Source organism: Aphanomyces invadans, assembly GCF_000520115.1.
Source record: "Aphanomyces invadans strain NJM9701 unplaced genomic scaffold supercont1.30, whole genome shotgun sequence".
In the NCBI taxonomy this organism is placed as follows: Eukaryota; Oomycota; class Saprolegniomycetes; order Saprolegniales; family Verrucalvaceae; genus Aphanomyces; species Aphanomyces invadans.
The window spans coordinates 509,338-525,441 of record NW_008580175.1 but is presented as its reverse complement, the minus strand read 5'-3'; the positions used below and the strand labels follow the sequence as shown (position 1 = coordinate 525,441).

Below are 16,104 nucleotides of genomic sequence, written 5' to 3'. Positions count from 1 at the left end.
AGCAAGCAGTGAGCCATATAAACTTTTGCAGGTTGCAACGACGCCAAGAATACACGATTCCCCATGCTCAAAGAATTCGTTAGGAAAGTTCCCAATGCATGGATTGAAAACGAGAGTAGTTTCGAGTGATATTGGGCAAGTCGATCCCATCTCGTCGGAAAATGGATTTTTCCCATGCACCCTCCAATACTTGCACATTTTATGTCGATAGATGACCCATTATTCAAGCATCAACATGGCGAGGCTTTCGTCGACGTGCCAGAGCGGCATTCGTCCAGGAACGCGTGAGGAGAAGCACTCGGATGCTGTCAGTCGTGGCCACACCCATCGCCTTCGTCTTCCTTGATATCGCTTGCAAACTTGCTCTTTTCGTAACTCGCCAGGTCGTTGTCAATCAAGTACGCAAACCGTTTGGTCAACTGCGGGAGCTCCGTCTTGTACAACACATGGGCAAGCCGCACCAAACACTCGCAAAATTGAGTGTACGTCAATCCTGCCGACGATGGTATCGCGCCTTTGTCGTCGCTGGCCGCCTTGCGATCGTCCTTTGTTGCTTTTTGCACCATCGCGTGCAACTCGTCCAACGACACGTTCTGCAGAAAGCCACATGCTCTACAAGCCCGTGAATGACCCCGACACATCCCCGCGTTCTCTATCTCGTCCGACGTACGTGGCAAAGTTGACAAATGCTGGCAGCGACAGCAACGTGGCCTTGCCACCTGCCGCCGCCGACGCCCCAACGGACTGCAACGTAAGCCCTTGGAAGACTCCTTTGAGGGCTTTTGTGTGCGACGTCAGCATGAGCTGCAGCATGTTGATCTCTTTCGCGTTATCCTGGCGCGAAAGAAGGCGGTCCATGGCGTGCCATGATCCTGTCGCACGTACCCCTGGCTCGAACAGATCGGACACGTTGACCCGGATGGGTTTGCTGGCTTTCTTGTCGGCGATCGATGTCACGACGGGCAGGACTCGAAGGAGATCGTCGCGCTCGGCCATGTAACGTGTCGCCTCTTTCCGCAGTACTTCCTTCTCCCGCTTCAGCAGCGAAATCTACGTCGAGCCACGGCGACGCGTGAGCATCGTCGCACGAACGCACCGTCCTTCCATCTGCAGTCACGTCCACCCATCGCGAGAGCTGTGCGTGGCTCGCCACTCGCCGTCACGCGCGACCGTACGGCATGGACGGTTGACGTCGACGGAATCGTGCGGCATTACCTGAGCACGCAACGAGTGGACGTAGGCCTGGGACCCTTCCCGCTGCAGCGTGTCTGCAATCGCTTGTTGTCGGGCTTTCTCTTGGTCGCCTAAGAGGCGAGCGATCTCGACGTCCTTTGCGACAACTTGAGCTGCCCATGCGGCATCCTAGAATAGACGGTCGCGCGGGGGAGTGTGAGCGCCACGGCGCGCGCCAGCCACTCGATCTTGCATTCGGACGACGCGTTGCCATCATCCCATGCCCGCACCTGCAGCCTGAGCTTGTCGAGCTCGTATCGGCTTTGCGCCACTTGGTGCTGCAATTGTACGTCGTGGGCCGAGTTTCGCGCTTCCAACGTGGCAATGCGTGCCGCTTGTTGCTGTTCACCTCGATGATACCGGACGGCGCGATGTCGCAGTTGACGCACCGTCAAGCAGTCGAACGCGCGCATCGCGAGGTCCTCGCTTAGCATATACTGGCACTCCCACCGCTCGCGCTGGTGCATGTGGTCGCGCTGGAGGGTGGCCAACTTGGCATCGGTCGCGACCCGGTGCTGCGTTGCCACGTATGTCTCATGCACACACGCAACTGCACGTTCCTCGGCTTTGATGCACCGTTCCTAGATCGACCGAGGACCCATCAATGCCATGGTCGTCCTCGTGAACGCCGCCGCGTCCCCGGACAACGACATACCGTTTGTTGGACAAGATCTTCCCGGAAATCTTCGACCTGTCGCGCCAGGTCCACCATGAGCGCTGGACGGCACGCCCGATGCATCTAGGTACGCTGTCAGCACTGCCAAGCGATGATGATGCATGGTGAAAGCAGAGTGCCACGGGAATGCCTCGATGGCGGCGAATTTTCAGCGCACGGCGCTGTCCATGCCACCACATGCACGTGGACACATTGTACCGGCAAGTGCAGCCGACACGACGATTCGCATTGCATGGCCGACAGCTTTGTGACGAACTTGCCGTCGCGGAAAAACTTGGACGGCGACGCATTCTTGTACCGAGGGCAGCGATCCGCGGACGCGACGCCACGGGTCCATTCGTCAGTGGACGACACTTGGGCGTTCGGGACGGACGGAAAGCTACCCCCATGAGGGTGCACGTCGTACGAACGATCCACGTTGAACGGGACTCACCGGGGGGTTTGCGTCGATGGAGTGGGGGCTGTTTTGTCGGGCGGCGGTGGTCGACGAGGAGTCGCCGCGTTGGCCCGGAGCTGGGCGTGATGCTGGCAAATCAGGTGCGACTCGGGGTCTGCGTGGGCTAGCAGTTCCCACGACGGCATCGCGTCATGCATGCATGACACCCCGAGGACACCAGTCATGTACACGATGTCGTCGTCCGCGCCGACAATGTACTCGCACACGATGCCTGCCACCGCGTCCTGAGCTCGTTCGTCGACAGCGGACGGTCGGTACCTTGGACTGGGTTGGTCACGTGGTGGCTATTGATGTGGTGCGCGAGGGTGACAGTGAGATGCTTCATTAGACTGACGGGGGACACGAGCTTGGCGTCGCGGACCCCCATGTGGAAATCGTACGAAGCCTTGCGGTCGGCAAACAACGGCGGCGGGACGGGCTTTTCGGTCCTCTCTGGATGAGACACGACCTCGGCCTACCCATGTTGGCCACACTAGGAACGTGCTGTCGTCCGAGATGAACGAAAAACCTGGCCGAGATGGTAGCGTTTCGAGTACGGCGCGACAAACACGTCGCACATGGCTGGCTTGGAGTGTCCTTGGCACGGCGGGTGGAGCGAAAACGACACAATGTACCTGCGGCGCACGTCAGGACGTGTCGACGAAGCGACCGACGACGCATACCTCTTGTCGTCTTGAGGCCGAATGTACCGCTGCAAGCAAAACGGCACACTCGGCAGCGACGGACCGGTCGGTCGCAAGGGCGTGAGTTTGTGGCCATTCATGTCGTCGCACAGGATCTGTCCATGCATGACAAGCGCACGTCATGGGGACATGAACGGTACTGCAAAGTCGGCGCGGGACATCACGCGCGACGAAAACCCAAAGCGGACGACGGCGACGGCTTCCGTGGGCCCGACGACGTCGGGATGTGGCCCCACGAACGCCGCCAAGATGGCGTTGGCGGTCATGTGCTACACCAGCGTGAATCATTCGCCACGACGTGGGGACGGCAAAAGCGACGTCACCGCTGGTTGCTTTCGTTTGAGCACGCCCCCCGACGACGCCGACGAGTGATACCAAATGCTGGGCGCCCTACGACGACGTTCAACGGACGGCATACGTGGCGGGTATCACCCTTGGGGGGTCAGGAGGACGGTGTCGGGGACGTTGAGACGGATCGGGTTGGCATACTACGACACGTCTCGTTCAAGGCGCAGTCCCCAAGAAGACGACGTGTACCGGCACAACGGGGCAAATCGCCTGAAAAAACGCGACCCATTGCATCGCGTTGTCCACTTGGCCGGACGCGCGGTGCAAATCTTCCCGGAAACGAGTTGGGCGAGCAGGCGGCGGCTGCAACGACGACTCACTCGCTACAAACGACGAGCGGTGGCGACGAGGGCTTGTGCCCGACATGGACGCTGGCCTCGGTGGCGACCGCACCATCCAGCTTGCGACACGAAATGGCGGCGAGAACCTATATATAAACTCATGCCATCACATGACGGTCAATTGGCGTCGACATGGCCGACCCAGGAGCATGACGTTTGGCGGCGCCCCACATGCGCGAGACGGTGGCATGCTGGTGTGTGCTTGGGACGTGCTAGCGTCACCGGGAAAGGATTGCATTATATTAACGGCGGCCACCTAGCAGGTCTTGACAGGTCGAGTTGACTCGCGCGGGGTCATTCAAACGCAGCACATGCTCGAACCAAGAGCGCGGCGCGGAAAGATTCGCCAAATGCATCGGGCTGGACAAACGTTTGCAGCCGGTCAAACCAGTGGCGGGCACTCGACGAGCCCGGACCGGACGGTTGAAGCAATACAGCGACTTCCGTTGTGTACGTAAGCATGCTGCTCAAGCACGCACGGGCTACGGCCGACGCCTCGATTGCGTTGTCGCTCAAGACGTGCAGCGGCTTGGTTTGCCACTGGTGCAAACGATCGCACAGCGCCACGACGCTTTCCATGGTCGCGTTGTCGCGGGTGCGGCGCAGATTCAAGTACGTCAAGACCACATTGCCGTACGCTGCCCACTGCGCAATGTCTTGAGCGCGGGGCGCCAGATGGGCCTCAAGCACGAGGTGGACCCACGTGGTATCTTGGTGAATCATCGCTGGGAATACCACGTGGTGAATGAGCACGTCATGGGCTGCCGTCCACGCGCCTGCGCGAAGGTAGTGCTCGACAGCGGCGTCGTACTGTTGTTCCGCGAGGGCATACAGCGCCAGAGCGTCTTCGATCCACGGGGACGGAACAAGCGCTTCGAGGGGAGTCCGAGGTGTGCTGGCCGTGATGTGGCGTTGCAAGATGGCTTTGGCGGTGGCTTCGCGCTCGACGTCGTCGGGCATTGTCATGGCAACGTACAGCGCTTGGGCAAGGAGGTTTCGATCGGCGACAAGATGGCTGAGGTAGTGGCGGGTCAGCACTGCGTTGGCCTTGGTGGTCAAGCGAAGCGATTGGCCTGGCACTGCACACAACACTGCGTTCAAGTGCCACGCAATGTCGTCGGGAAGGGCCGACAGCACCGACGTGAGAGACGTCTTGACGTCGCAGTAGAGCTGCATCAGTTCCATGAGGACGTCGGGCTTCATGGCGGCGTTCACGGCCGGTTTGCACCACCCCTGCTGGACGTACGACTGGTACACCGCCAGCGCTCGGGGCAGCGACGTCGGACCTTCGTGGTACCACAGCACGAGCGCCAGCATTTGAATCCAGTCCATCGACGAGTTGGCCGTCGCGGGCTGCGTCACCACCCCCACGCTGCCGGCGAGTAAGCTGTAGATCTCGAGCAGCTCCTTGTCCACATGGCGGGACGCCGATTGCGTTTCCCACTGACTCAACTGGGCCTGCAGTTGCATGCGAAACGTACTGCTTTCGTACGACTGCGCCTGGGCCACGACCATCGCGAGGCGAAAGTTGCCTTGGGCCATCGCGCGCTCGGCAGCGTCCACAATGTTATGCTGGAGCAGTGCTTGAAGCACCGTGTTGTCCGCCGCGGATTTCGACCGCCGCGTCGCGAGTTCAAACCACCGCGAGATGAACTCGTCCCGCTGGCTCGGCGACAACGGGTGGGGGGTCGTGCTGCCTTCACGATGCTCCAGACCAAACAACGCCAGCACCAATTGCCACATCGGAAGCGCAGACACGGCCATGTCGGCATATTCATGAATGTGCGCCGCCATGTTGGTCGGTAGCTCGACGTGGTGGGTGTGTGCGTTCGTCGTCGACAGGGCTTGGTGGACATGCAGCAGCGGAAGCGAGTCGGCGGTGGCGGGACTCGGGAGTGGATGCTGGTGCACTCGGACTTGACGGTGGCGAGTCACGACGACCAACTGGCCGGACGGGCCAAAGCTCGCGCCGCGAAAAGACCGCCCCATCGAAATGCCCATGTCCATGGTGGATGTGCTGGGTCCATTCCACAGTGCCAATAAAGTCGACTTGGTCGAACACGTCAACGTGGGGACGGCGTATCGTTTTGGGACCGACGGCGCGGGCGGCGTCGGTGCTGCAGGCTCGACGACCGTCAGCCGGGTCTGGCTGACCACCTCGGTCGAAGCTGAGTCCAGAGTCCCGAAAATAGACGGTTTGTCCTTGGCTTCGGACGACGATGGCACCTCAGTGGGCGGCTGGTTGGCCAAATACAGCGCGTGGAGTTGGTGGAGGCGCGCCGGATTCAACTTGAGCTGGGACGCCATGGTTTGCAGCGCGCTCGAACCAGAGGCAGTGGCTTGGGGGATGTCGTGCGCCTCGTCGTCGTCGAAGCCGTATCGACTAAAGTGCTCGACCTTAAACTTCCACACGCCAGCCTCGGGCTGGTAGTCGACAAACGTCGCGTCCATGTGATCCGTGCGCGTCTTAACGCGGTTCACATACTGCGCCCGTCTGGTCGGATCGGATGGAGGGTAAATGTGCAGCAACTCGACCAGCGCCGGCTTGTTGAGGCCTTCGCCAAGGGGGTGTTTGACGTCTTCGTTGGGGTACACAATCACTTCTTTCGGCGCAAACAGGACGAGTTCGTCCAAGTTGAGTCCCGTTACGTCGGTTGAGCCATACCATTGCACGCATCCCATGCCTTTGCACCCCACAACAAAGTGGTCGACTGCTTTCAGTTCAGCCGTCGACATCGTGCACAGCGACGCGTAGTCGGGGAGGGTGTAGTACCCTTCCTTGGTCAGCACTGGCGCAAGCGGGTTTATCGCACGGCACGCTTCTTCTTTTTCCTTTTCCTTTTCGTAAAAGCTGTCAAACGATAAGCCCGTCGTCGATGGCGCAGACGCGTCCGAAGTCGAGGATGTGTCCGCCGGGTCGACGACATCGACTTCAATGGGCGCCGACGCATCCACGGACCCGACCGTGGCGTGGAGATCGAGGCGTGAGCCGTCACTGAGGCGCCACCGAACGAGCTTGGCCGGCTTCACCTGGCTCGCGACAACGGGCCAGACAGCGTCAAATGTTGTGTCTGCGTCCCCAGTCCATCGAATGGTGCGCGTCGTCGAGTCGGGCTTCGCGATCGTAAACGACAGCGTGATTGCTTCAGGAATCACTTGGGGTTTGTCCGTCGGGCGGTGCAGTTTCGGCGGCGGGGTCGCGATGGTCAACTGCTTGGTCGCCAAGCTCTTGAATTTGGACGAGGCAAAGCTGGTGACCGATGCGTTTTCCGACGATTTGTCCACGGACAACACGGATGGTTTCGCGGCGACCGTGTGGAAGCGCAAGCCAGCAGCCGTTGCAATGGGCTTGACAGGTCGGTCGTCGCGGGAACGAGTCGTAGCTTGGCTGGGCGTTGAAAACAACGAAGACGGCTGCGACGCGCCAGACGACGGCACGGGCAGCGTCAGAGTCGTCTGGATTTGCTTTTCAATCAACCCGGCACCAAACGACCCGGCACCGTAAGGGTTGGTGTCATGGCCCGCAAACAGTGTTGTGGGTTGCTGCTGTTGCTGTTGGGTGGCAGTGTTGGCCGGTTGGGACAGCCCAAAGCCACCACCAAAGGACGTGCCGCCAAAGAGGCCGGCGTTCGTGGCAGTGTTGGCGGCCGTCGTTCCAAAACCCGATCCCGTCGACCCCGAACCAAACGATCCAAACGAAGACGTGGTCGTAGGAGTCGATCCAAACATGCTTGTGGTCGTTGTGGCAGGTTTGCCAAAGCTAAACGCAGATGCTGCACCGGGCTGCGTCGACGTACCGAGGGAAAATGCACTATTTGTCTGCGGTTGCGTGGAGGTACCAAATCCTCCAAACGCCGACGGAGCGGACGACGCTGCGCCAAAGGACGTGCCAAACGCAGAAGTCGTCGCTGGCTTCGCGGCGCCAAATCCACTGGCCGTCGACGACCCAAATCCGCCAAAACCACCCGTCGTGGCCGCAGGTGCAGCGGCGGGAGTAAAACCTCCAAAACCACCAGTTGTTGTTGAGCCAAACCCACCCGTCGTCGTCGTACCAAATGCACTGGTTGTGGTGGCGGGCTTGGCTCCGAATCCACCAAACCCGCCAGTGGTTGTGTTGGCTTGTGCGGTGCCAAACGCACTTGGCGCGGTAGCTGGCGTGCTACCAAATCCGCCAAATCCACCTGCGGCTGGCGCCGACCCAAATGCGTTGGTGGTTGTGGTCGATCCAAATGCGTTCGGCGTCGAGCCAAAACCACCAAATCCACCTGTTCCGGTCGTGGCTGTATTGCTTCCAAATGAAAACGCGTTGTTCGTGGCTGGCGAAGTCGTGGCGCCAAACGCGCTGGTCCCAGTGCTTCCAAACCCAAAAGCATTCGTCGCTGGCGCAGCTGTGGCAGTGCCAAACCCTCCAAACCCTCCGGTCGTGGTCGCCGAGGTGGCCTGGCCAAAACCTCCGCCAAGCGGCGGTTTGCCAAACGCCGATGGAGCCGCCGCTGGCTGGCCAAACATGTTGGTGGCGGGGGCTGCTGCACCAGTGTTGGGCACAAGTGCCGCCTGGGCGGCGGCTGCTGCCGCATCCGTTCGCTTCAAGTAGTCCTCCCATCGAAGCTCTTCCACCGACTTGTGTTGGTACTCGGGCATTTTTGAAATGGACTGAAAATGGACTGTGGTGACTTTGCCCTTTTCGGATTCTTGCTCGGATGTCGGCTTGTAGCTCGCAGGAGGACCAGTACCAACAAGCGCGGCCCCAGTCGACGGAGCCGCGGCTGCGCCAAATCCACCAAAACCGGTGGGCACTGCTGGCGCACCAAATGCGCCAGTTGTGGCCGGTGCAGGCTGTCCGAATGGAGTGCTTCCGAACGTCAACGACGACGCAGTTGCGGGTGCAGCCCCAAACGCAGTCCCGCCAAACCCACCACCACCCAATGTGGACGGAGCCCCGAACGCGCTCGTAGCTGGGGCACCGAAAGCTGGTGCTGCAGCCCCGAACGCAGACGGAGTTGACGACGTTGCTGCCGCCCCAAAGCCACCAAAGCCTGTGGGCTTGGCCGCGGCGGTGCCTCCAAACATACCGCCGCCAAAGGGGCTAGCCGCAGCAGCAGATGCTGGTGCGCCGAAAGGACTGGCCGCCGGTTGCGCAGGTGCACCAAATGGAGACGACGCTGTATTTGTACCGAACCCACCAAATCCCACAGGTGTGCCTGCAGCTGGCGCGCCAAACGCGCTTGTGGTTGCAGCTGGCGCGCCAAATGTACTTGTCGTTGCGGCTGGGGCGCCAAACGCACCCGTGGTTGCAGCTGGGGCACCAAACGCCGACCCGAAGGCTGGCGTTGTATTGGCGCCTCCACCGAACGGGGATGCCGCGGCAGGAGCTCCGAACGGCGATGCGCTGGCTGCGGGGGCTGCGGCGGCCGCTCCGAATCCTCCGAACCCCGTCGTGGGTTGAGCCCCGAATGCAGGCGTACCTCCAGCGGCGCCAAAGCCGAAGCCTGTCCGCTGTTGTTGGCCGCCAAACATGCTTTGCAAAATACATATCTCGACAACCGTTCGTTCTATTATATCAAGTGGTGCGACAATAACGGGGAGTTTGTATCAAATAAAATAAACCATGCCAATTTCTCCACCAATCACAATCAAGATGGACCCGCCATCGCGACCGACGCTGCAGAAGTTGCTGCTGCAGAAGGAACTGCTGTGGTCCCGTGCCGACCAACGTGCCCGGCAGCATTGCCTGCGAGAGCGCGGCGTACATGTAACATTCCATGGCAGTGTATCCACGCTTGCGCAGAACGATCGCACCATGTCACAGAAACAGTGATGTCTTGTGCGTTTCTTCTCTCAGCGGCACGCACGGGCGTTGCACCTCCGACTTGTGTGGTCAAACGATCGCTTCAGTTATCGACGCACTACAAAGCGTTGCCGTTGTGGAAAGCCACCGCCGTCTGGTGCAGGTGCTCTCGGATCGACACTTGAACGAACCACGGCTTTGAAGCGCGTGCATGGCGGTCGGCATCACGAATGACGTCGTCATGGCGAGTAGCACAAAACTTGTGGAAAACACTTCGTTCTTCATACCCATTGCACGCCCCTGCGTCGCTTACTATTCGATCCTTCCACTTCCAGAGCGTATTTCATACATGGAACGGACTTCCAGGTAGGTGCAAGTGTCGATCAATTACAGTCTCGCAACAGCTTAGGGCCGTCGCACTGCACCTCCCAGCTCCACATATGGCGCTGCATGCGCCATCCTCGTGGACTTTGCGACCTACGGATGCCATCGTCGTCGCTGCTTGTCGACATTCTCACACGCGGTGCGAACGGGTTGCGTTTCGTGGGGCTCTCGCCAGGGGATGGCCCATGCACAACTGCTTCAGAAGAAGTAGACGAAAGCGCACCAAAGCTATTGCACGAGCATCGTGGATGGCCCCTCCACGTGCTATATCCGACAGAGCGGCGGTTGGTGATGGCGTCCAGTGGCGCATCGAGGCCGAACGAGTTGATCAGCTCGTTTGCCACAGTCGACTTGACAGTCATGAGCTCCTCTCGGCTACATCATGTACGTGTTCGTGGGAGTGGTTGTGAATTTCCTTGACGAGCAATTCCCCTCAAGGCACTCTCGCATGCGAGGTGGGGGCTCCTCGACTGCAATGACCGAACTCGATACATTGCTCGTGTTAATGCTCGTCGTCTGCGAGGCGAATGCCGTCGGCACCGCTGGAAAATGTCTTGCTAAGGAACATCTCGCGATCAAACGCGTTGCCTGCCACCACCACCACCATGAAGTCGCTCTCGCTCCGTCGTCGTCGCAGTCTATCCAGCGTACCTGCAAACTGCGCCTTGTCGACTTTACGCGCTCGGTTGATCAGCTCCGCCGTGTCTGCGCGGTAGTGATGCTGCGCGAGCTTGCATTCGTCGCCGCCGCAGCCCCACACCTACCCAGCCTCGTCACTCCACCAAAGTTGTGTGGGCCACGCTACCTCGAGCATTTGAATGCGAAACGATCCTTTCATGGCGACTGCGCCTGGCTCGTACGAACCGCACTTCAGCGCAGACGTGCAGTCGTCCAGTTCGTCATCGAGAAACAATCGGCACTTCGACGTCGTGCCTCCAAATCCCAGACCTCGCGGCAGGACAACTCCCTTCGTGTTGTAATACATGTAGTTGGAGGCGGCGCCCGTTGTCGCGGGGCACAACAAAAACGACGGCGTCGTGCGAAATAAAAAGCACCCTGGGCCTCCGAAAAACTTGGTGCTTTCTTTCCACGGGGTGTCGGCGTACGCGCCGAACGTCGCTGTGTTCACTGGTGTCAAAGGTCCACAAGTGAGCGGCTACCAAGGCCCCATACCTCCATCGGCATCCGTCATCACCAACAGCGTTGGTCCAGTGTAGCCGAGGAGATGGTACGTCAACCGGTTGAAACTCAAGCCGTCCTGTATCCCATTTGAAAAGTCGATGAACGGCGGCCAACACACATGATACCTCACCTCTGTACTCGTGTAGAGTCGATCCCAGTTATTTTGGAGCTGCACCGATTGCATCGACAGCGCCAAGGCTTCTCCTCTACCGTCAAAACGTCGTCAACGAGAGCGCGCACCAAATGCGAGCACGCACCGCGACAAGATGTCCGACGGATGGGACAGCCGCGGTGCCACATACGACACCTTGGAATGGACACCGAGGCACTTGCGACTCATCCACGACGAAAATACCGTGTGCAGGAGAGGTGCGTGCGTGGGAATCCATGCCGCCAGAGTCGACGGCGTGATGTGCGATGAATGGAGCTGGAACGCGTCGACCATGGACGTAGCCATGGGAATGAATTCACGGACGTCTTTCGGCGTGCCAGCGGGTGACGAAGAGTTGGAATCGTCCGCCATGAGCATGCACACCATCTACAAACGAGAGCCATGAGGATTTGACACAACATGCTGGTGGGTACGAAGAGTTGGTGGAGCTCCGGCGGCGACAGTTCGAGGGACGGATTCAAAATTGAGACTAATGCGCGCAAAACAGTCGTCGACGACGACCGAATGCAATCGGCAGCTGAAGGCACAAAGCATGATAACGATATACAGGGAGTGCCCATGTACCGGCTTTGGCGACGTGGACAATGGTTAGGTGATTGTTGGTTGCACACGTGTCTCCGTCAGTGCGCGCAAAAGACTTGTACAAGACATCGCCAAAGTCGTTCAGCACATGGTCCGACGAGCCGCCGCGCAACGGACCCAACGAGAAGCGCTCCTACAACAACTGCAATGAGAGATGTCACAACGAGCACAGAAAAGGTACCAAGAACGCGCCTTTGTTCGCATCAGATTCTGCCACAAGCGCTTGGAGCGCGTCGAATTCCTGGGGCATGCATGCACGGACATGACGTTCATGTGGTACGAGCAACGCAGCGTGCCTACCGCATCACTGAACGGGCCCTTGAGTTCCTCGAGCTCTCTCGCGCTCAGTTGTCCCGAGTGGCTGTTGCCCATGATCAATCGATTCTGAAACTTGTCCACATCTCAACATCCGGATATTGTATCCGAATAACGGTCGAATTCACTGGAATCGCACACATCCGAAGTGTCCATCAACTCTCGTCTCTGCCACACGGCGAACACGACGACGTGGCGGATGACATCTATAGAAAGGTTATGCGGCGCAATCTCATGGATCTGGCCATTATATGCAACTACGGTGACGCTGCGTCAGCTATGTAGCTGCGAGCAGTGTGATGGCCATTACGACGACACTGACGATGGCGATGGAGGCGGCGGCTGACGCGGGTGTTGTCGGTTTGGCGGTGGTGATGACAACTTGTTGCAACATGAGGCAAGTTTCTAGGCGACTAGACGAACACGTACTTGGCGTAGTGGAAGTTTCCGAGGACGGAGGTGCAGTGGTAGTCGTCGAGGCCGGCGCCATGCATGGAATGTTGCTGGGTGTCCCAGGCGGTGCGTTGCCGGCCGTCGTGGGGGATGTGGACGAGCCGTCTGCATAAAATGTGTCGATAAAGAAAACAGCAATTCCAGTGCTTGTTGTGTCATGAGCGTACCACTGAGCACACACACGTTGTACGACGACTGAAGCTGCTTGACCGTGTTTGGAGACTTGCACGTAGCAGACACATCCAGCGACTTGACGGAAAAGTTTGTTGCTGGGACAGCCGCAAGTGCGGCGTAGGCGGTCGCGTCCACGGTGAACGTAGTCAACGGGCATGCGTTGCAATTGCTACCGCTACAGCATGAGCACATCGTGTAGGATGGCGCAAACTCCGCACAAGTTGGTGAGCTTGGACGTGACCTTCAAATTCGTGATGGATGTCAAGCCCGCGTTGGCAGCAAACGACCTAGCAGAAGCAGTCCATGAGTGCTGCACCAACCAATGCGACAAGGACCGAACAGGTCTTGGACGTTCGGGACGTTCAGGTTGTCGACACTCGTCAATTCGTTGCCGGCAGAGCTAGACGGCAAGTGAGTTGGCCATCAAGCAAAGAAATGCTACAATGTCACGAGTTTCGAATAGTCGAGGTTTGATGGAAGGTACTTGAGCCCGACTGAGCTCATCAAGCTCCTAGTGATCATCCAAATGACCCTTGGCGAACGATGCATGCGATGCGTACAGAGTGGTCAGGGACGTTGGGAGCTTTGCATTGTTCAGGTTGGCGCGGTTCGTGCGGTAAAATGATCTGCGCTTAGTACATAAGGTATCGAACAGGCCACAGGAGCGATTCATACAGCGATTTCAACTGGGAGTTACGAGACAAGTCGCCAACGTCCACGGAGGAATACGTGAAATCGCCCGAGACGGCGGTGGCCGGCAGTTCGGCAATCAACCCGTCGAACGGTTGGCCCACACGAACGTTCTGGCCGTCGAACGAAAACGTGGCTCCGTCGGCGGGTGGAATTTCGTTGCACTGGCCGTCCACAATGCACATCGCAACGTCCTTGGACGTGCACTGGGACACCGTGACGACGGCCTTGTACGACGAGTACTGTGTCGGGCACGCGGCATGCATTAGCGCGAAGGAAGCGGCAGATACGACGACGCGGGCCAGCGTCATGTTACGGATCTGGACCAGTGACGAGATGGGACCACACGATCCGTCGTCTGGACTGTCAAATTGACACGACCAATGAAATGCGGCGACGAGTTGAAACATTCTGATCTCCAACAGCCAGCCAGAACAACTCGGCGTCCATGACAGTTGCGGGCTGTGATGGCGATTTGGGTGGCCAAGTCGACGTCCTCTACACGTCGAACGTGCCACGACTCGTTGTGCAAATACATCGTCTTTGTGCCATACTGCTGCATAAAGCTCGACGTGGATCTATGCCAACAGGGGCCATGCAAGCGGCAATGTGCATGCCATCGCAGATGAATGCTTGAAGAATCTCCTGCGGCCCTCGCTTCCTTCGACACAGGTTCGAAATCCTTCGGATAATTTTGGATCCGGATACGTAACCACGATGTGGTTTGTCGTTTGAGGGTCGAGGAGGTCCATCCTGGTTGACGCATCTGAAGCTCCCTCGACCATGGCAGGTAGCCCCGTCGAGTCGTGCAGCGTTGGCTGGAGCTCTGACGTCGTCGGCGTGCCGCTTGACATGCACTTCAACCAGTGGGAGTTTACCAAACCCTGTGTTTTGCGTGGTTGAGTCAGGTTTCAAACACCGAGTGTCCGAGCCGTTCGCAAACGATGCTCGCAGTTCCCAACGCTTCACCAACTCGTTTGCGCGAGTGGCTTGGAGGTTTCTGACATGCTGTCGGTGGGCGAACGCCCTTCTGAGAATCGTCCCATCTCGAGTATTCGCGGCATGCCCAGTGACAAGAGGTCGTCGATTGCATCAATGAGTGTCGCGCGATTCTAGCCACCGATGCACACTAGGACTTCGAGCGCAGCGACTTTACCCCGTCGAATTAAACGGCGACCAATGACATCTGCATCCACCCCCCGTCGTCGGACAGCTCCGACAAGGCCGCCGCTGAGGCCAAGTCACCCGGGTGATGTACACAGTACCCGCCACGACGACTAACGCAATCAACAAGACTCCTCCTTTTGCGCTTGTCTATAGCCCTTGCTTACAGTGCACCGAGTTTAAGAGAACCTCCGACACCGTCTGGGCAATGTGGGCTCTGGTCGTTCACACAGCGCACGTTCCGATTTGTGTTGTATGAAGGTCCGTCCATGCTGTTCTCGCTTCGGCACGACCTTCACGTTACTCTAAAACCACGGCGGTCTTGGCGCCGCGCACGGCAAGCTAGAGGCATGTTCTAGATCAACTAGTCGGAAATGACAGAGACAATGCCAATTTAAACCGCCCTTCAACTGGAGGATCTCGAGATTCGCGAAAATGAAGCGGATTTTTTCGAAAATGCACACCGAATTTTGCGAAAAACGTACACAGACAACCATTCTCACCGACGACGTCATATGTACATGGCAGATTACTCCAAGTTCTTCGTTGGCGACGCCATGACGGCTGGACAACTAGACACCGCGGCTGCCTCAGACGAGGAGTCCTCCTTGACCGTTCTCCATATCAAGGAATGGAAGTATGCGAGGACACCAACGCGATCGTACGTGGAGTTCACGGTCGTTGTCAACGAGCCTGGTGGAGGTGGAGCATCGGCATCCCACCGCGACATCCGCATGATCCAGAAGCGATACGGTCAGTTCGCCACCTTGCATCAAGCGCTTGTGGACCTCGGGTTCGCGTTGCCCAAGATGCCATCGGGCGACTTGTGGACGAATGTCCTCATCAAACTGACTCCGCGTTCGGTCTTGGCACGGCGACGCGAAGAACTTCAGAACATGTTGACGTGCATCAGTCAGTCGCAGCAAATGCAACACACGGCGGCGTTCCTCGAGTTTGTCGCTACGAACTCGTCTGCGACGAACTACACGTCGCTGCGAGATGCCCAGTTCACGCCTAGTCACTTCATCATGCGCCAAGAAACCACGTGAGATTGCCGCAGTCTTGTCAAAGCACCCTTAATATACGACGTTCGGCCTGGTCGTTGGGGAGTGATGATGGATGCAGTGGGCCAAAGGACATGCCCTGCGCTTCCTGTCCGATCACAATGACAAGGTTTGCACCGTAGCGTCACCCTCGTCAAAGGTGCGTGGTCAAGCTCTGCAAACGCAGTCACACAGCTCTCATCCAGACAAGCGGCACCGACCGTGGACGGCCACACCATTTGCCCTACGACAGCTCAACGCAACCCATCTTCCCGAGTACTTCCAGCGGCACCAGCTCGCTCGTCTCAGGAACAAGGGAGCACTTTTCACCTTGCGTTCGGATGGAAATTCCAATTGTCGTACTTCAGCGGGACATGGCAACAATTGCCTTCGTCCGAGTATATTTCCTCACGCAAAAC

General features: G+C 58.4%; 5 protein-coding genes across 6 annotated transcripts; 1 reads left to right on the top strand and 4 right to left on the bottom strand.

Moving 5' to 3' along the window:
• Nucleotides 1-171: 171 nt before the first annotated feature.
• Nucleotides 172-3,819, bottom strand: H310_11277. Of its 2 annotated transcripts, XM_008877879.1 has the most exons (16): nucleotides 3,587-3,819; nucleotides 3,482-3,537; nucleotides 3,373-3,439; nucleotides 3,190-3,318; nucleotides 3,029-3,144; nucleotides 2,875-2,980; nucleotides 2,625-2,820; nucleotides 2,343-2,577; nucleotides 2,108-2,288; nucleotides 1,889-1,972; nucleotides 1,623-1,814; nucleotides 1,464-1,574; nucleotides 1,216-1,362; nucleotides 886-1,050; nucleotides 671-834; nucleotides 172-612 (listed from the first exon to the last, which is right to left on the bottom strand). In XM_008877879.1, exons 1-16 carry the CDS (start codon nucleotides 3,791-3,793, stop codon nucleotides 309-311), a joined length of 2,460 nt encoding a protein of 819 aa, XP_008876101.1. In that variant the 5' UTR covers nucleotides 3,794-3,819; the 3' UTR covers nucleotides 172-308. The 2 variants fall into 2 exon arrangements, with proteins under 2 accessions (XP_008876101.1, XP_008876100.1); XM_008877878.1 differs by having other exon boundaries at nucleotides 671-1,050.
• Nucleotides 3,820-3,933: 114 nt separating this feature from the next.
• H310_11276 (hypothetical protein) lies at nucleotides 3,934-9,256 on the bottom strand (the record flags this gene model as incomplete). Its single annotated transcript, XM_008877877.1, has 1 exon — nucleotides 3,934-9,256. A coding segment is annotated over one exon (5,224 nt), but the record flags the coding sequence as incomplete, so codon positions are not given.
• Nucleotides 9,257-9,896: 640 nt separating this feature from the next.
• On the bottom strand, nucleotides 9,897-12,234 carry H310_11275 (hypothetical protein). Its single transcript, XM_008877876.1, has 10 exons — nucleotides 12,147-12,234; nucleotides 12,028-12,087; nucleotides 11,829-11,979; nucleotides 11,678-11,781; nucleotides 11,350-11,630; nucleotides 11,223-11,298; nucleotides 11,084-11,168; nucleotides 10,716-11,029; nucleotides 10,562-10,670; nucleotides 9,897-10,498 (listed from the first exon to the last, which is right to left on the bottom strand). Exons 1-10 carry the CDS (start codon nucleotides 12,216-12,218, stop codon nucleotides 10,413-10,415), a joined length of 1,338 nt encoding a protein of 445 aa, XP_008876098.1. The 5' UTR covers nucleotides 12,219-12,234; the 3' UTR covers nucleotides 9,897-10,412.
• A 1,200-nt stretch (nucleotides 12,235-13,434) lies between these two features.
• H310_11274 (hypothetical protein) lies at nucleotides 13,435-14,594 on the bottom strand. The gene has a single exon (XM_008877875.1). It carries the CDS (start codon nucleotides 14,242-14,244, stop codon nucleotides 13,786-13,788), a length of 459 nt encoding a protein of 152 aa, XP_008876097.1. The 5' UTR covers nucleotides 14,245-14,594; the 3' UTR covers nucleotides 13,435-13,785.
• Nucleotides 14,595-15,122: 528 nt separating this feature from the next.
• On the top strand, nucleotides 15,123-15,743 carry H310_11273 (hypothetical protein). The gene has a single exon (XM_008877874.1). The coding sequence runs from the start codon at nucleotides 15,158-15,160 to the stop codon at nucleotides 15,689-15,691; it is 534 nt and encodes a 177-aa protein (XP_008876096.1). The 5' UTR covers nucleotides 15,123-15,157; the 3' UTR covers nucleotides 15,692-15,743.
• Nucleotides 15,744-16,104: the final 361 nt, after the last annotated feature.

Bases quoted from the DNA above. Each gene is read 5' to 3' on its own strand.
- H310_11275 (XM_008877876.1), bottom strand. From the start codon at position 12,218: ATGGGCAACAGCCACTCGGGACAACTGAGCGCGAGAGAGCTCGAGGAA. The intron at 12,088-12,146 runs GTAGGCACGCTG...TGCATGCCCCAG, and splicing joins AGGGCCCGTTCAGTGATGCG to GAATTCGACGCGCTCCAAGC. The intron at 10,499-10,561 runs GTACGCTGGATA...TGGTGGTGGCAG, and splicing joins CGACAAGGCGCAGTTTGCAG to GCAACGCGTTTGATCGCGAG.
- H310_11277 (XM_008877878.1), bottom strand. From the start codon at position 3,793: ATGGTGCGGTCGCCACCGAGGCCAGCGTCCATGTCGGGCACAAGCCCT. The intron at 3,440-3,481 runs GTGATACCCGCC...ACGTCGTCGTAG, and splicing joins GTCCTCCTGACCCCCCAAGG to GGCGCCCAGCATTTGGTATC. The intron at 1,973-2,107 runs GTACAATGTGTC...CAGCGTACCTAG, and splicing joins CGTGTCGGCTGCACTTGCCG to ATGCATCGGGCGTGCCGTCC.
- H310_11273 (XM_008877874.1), top strand. From the start codon at position 15,158: ATGTACATGGCAGATTACTCCAAGTTCTTCGTTGGCGACGCCATGACG.
- H310_11274 (XM_008877875.1), bottom strand. From the start codon at position 14,244: ATGCGTCAACCAGGATGGACCTCCTCGACCCTCAAACGACAAACCACA.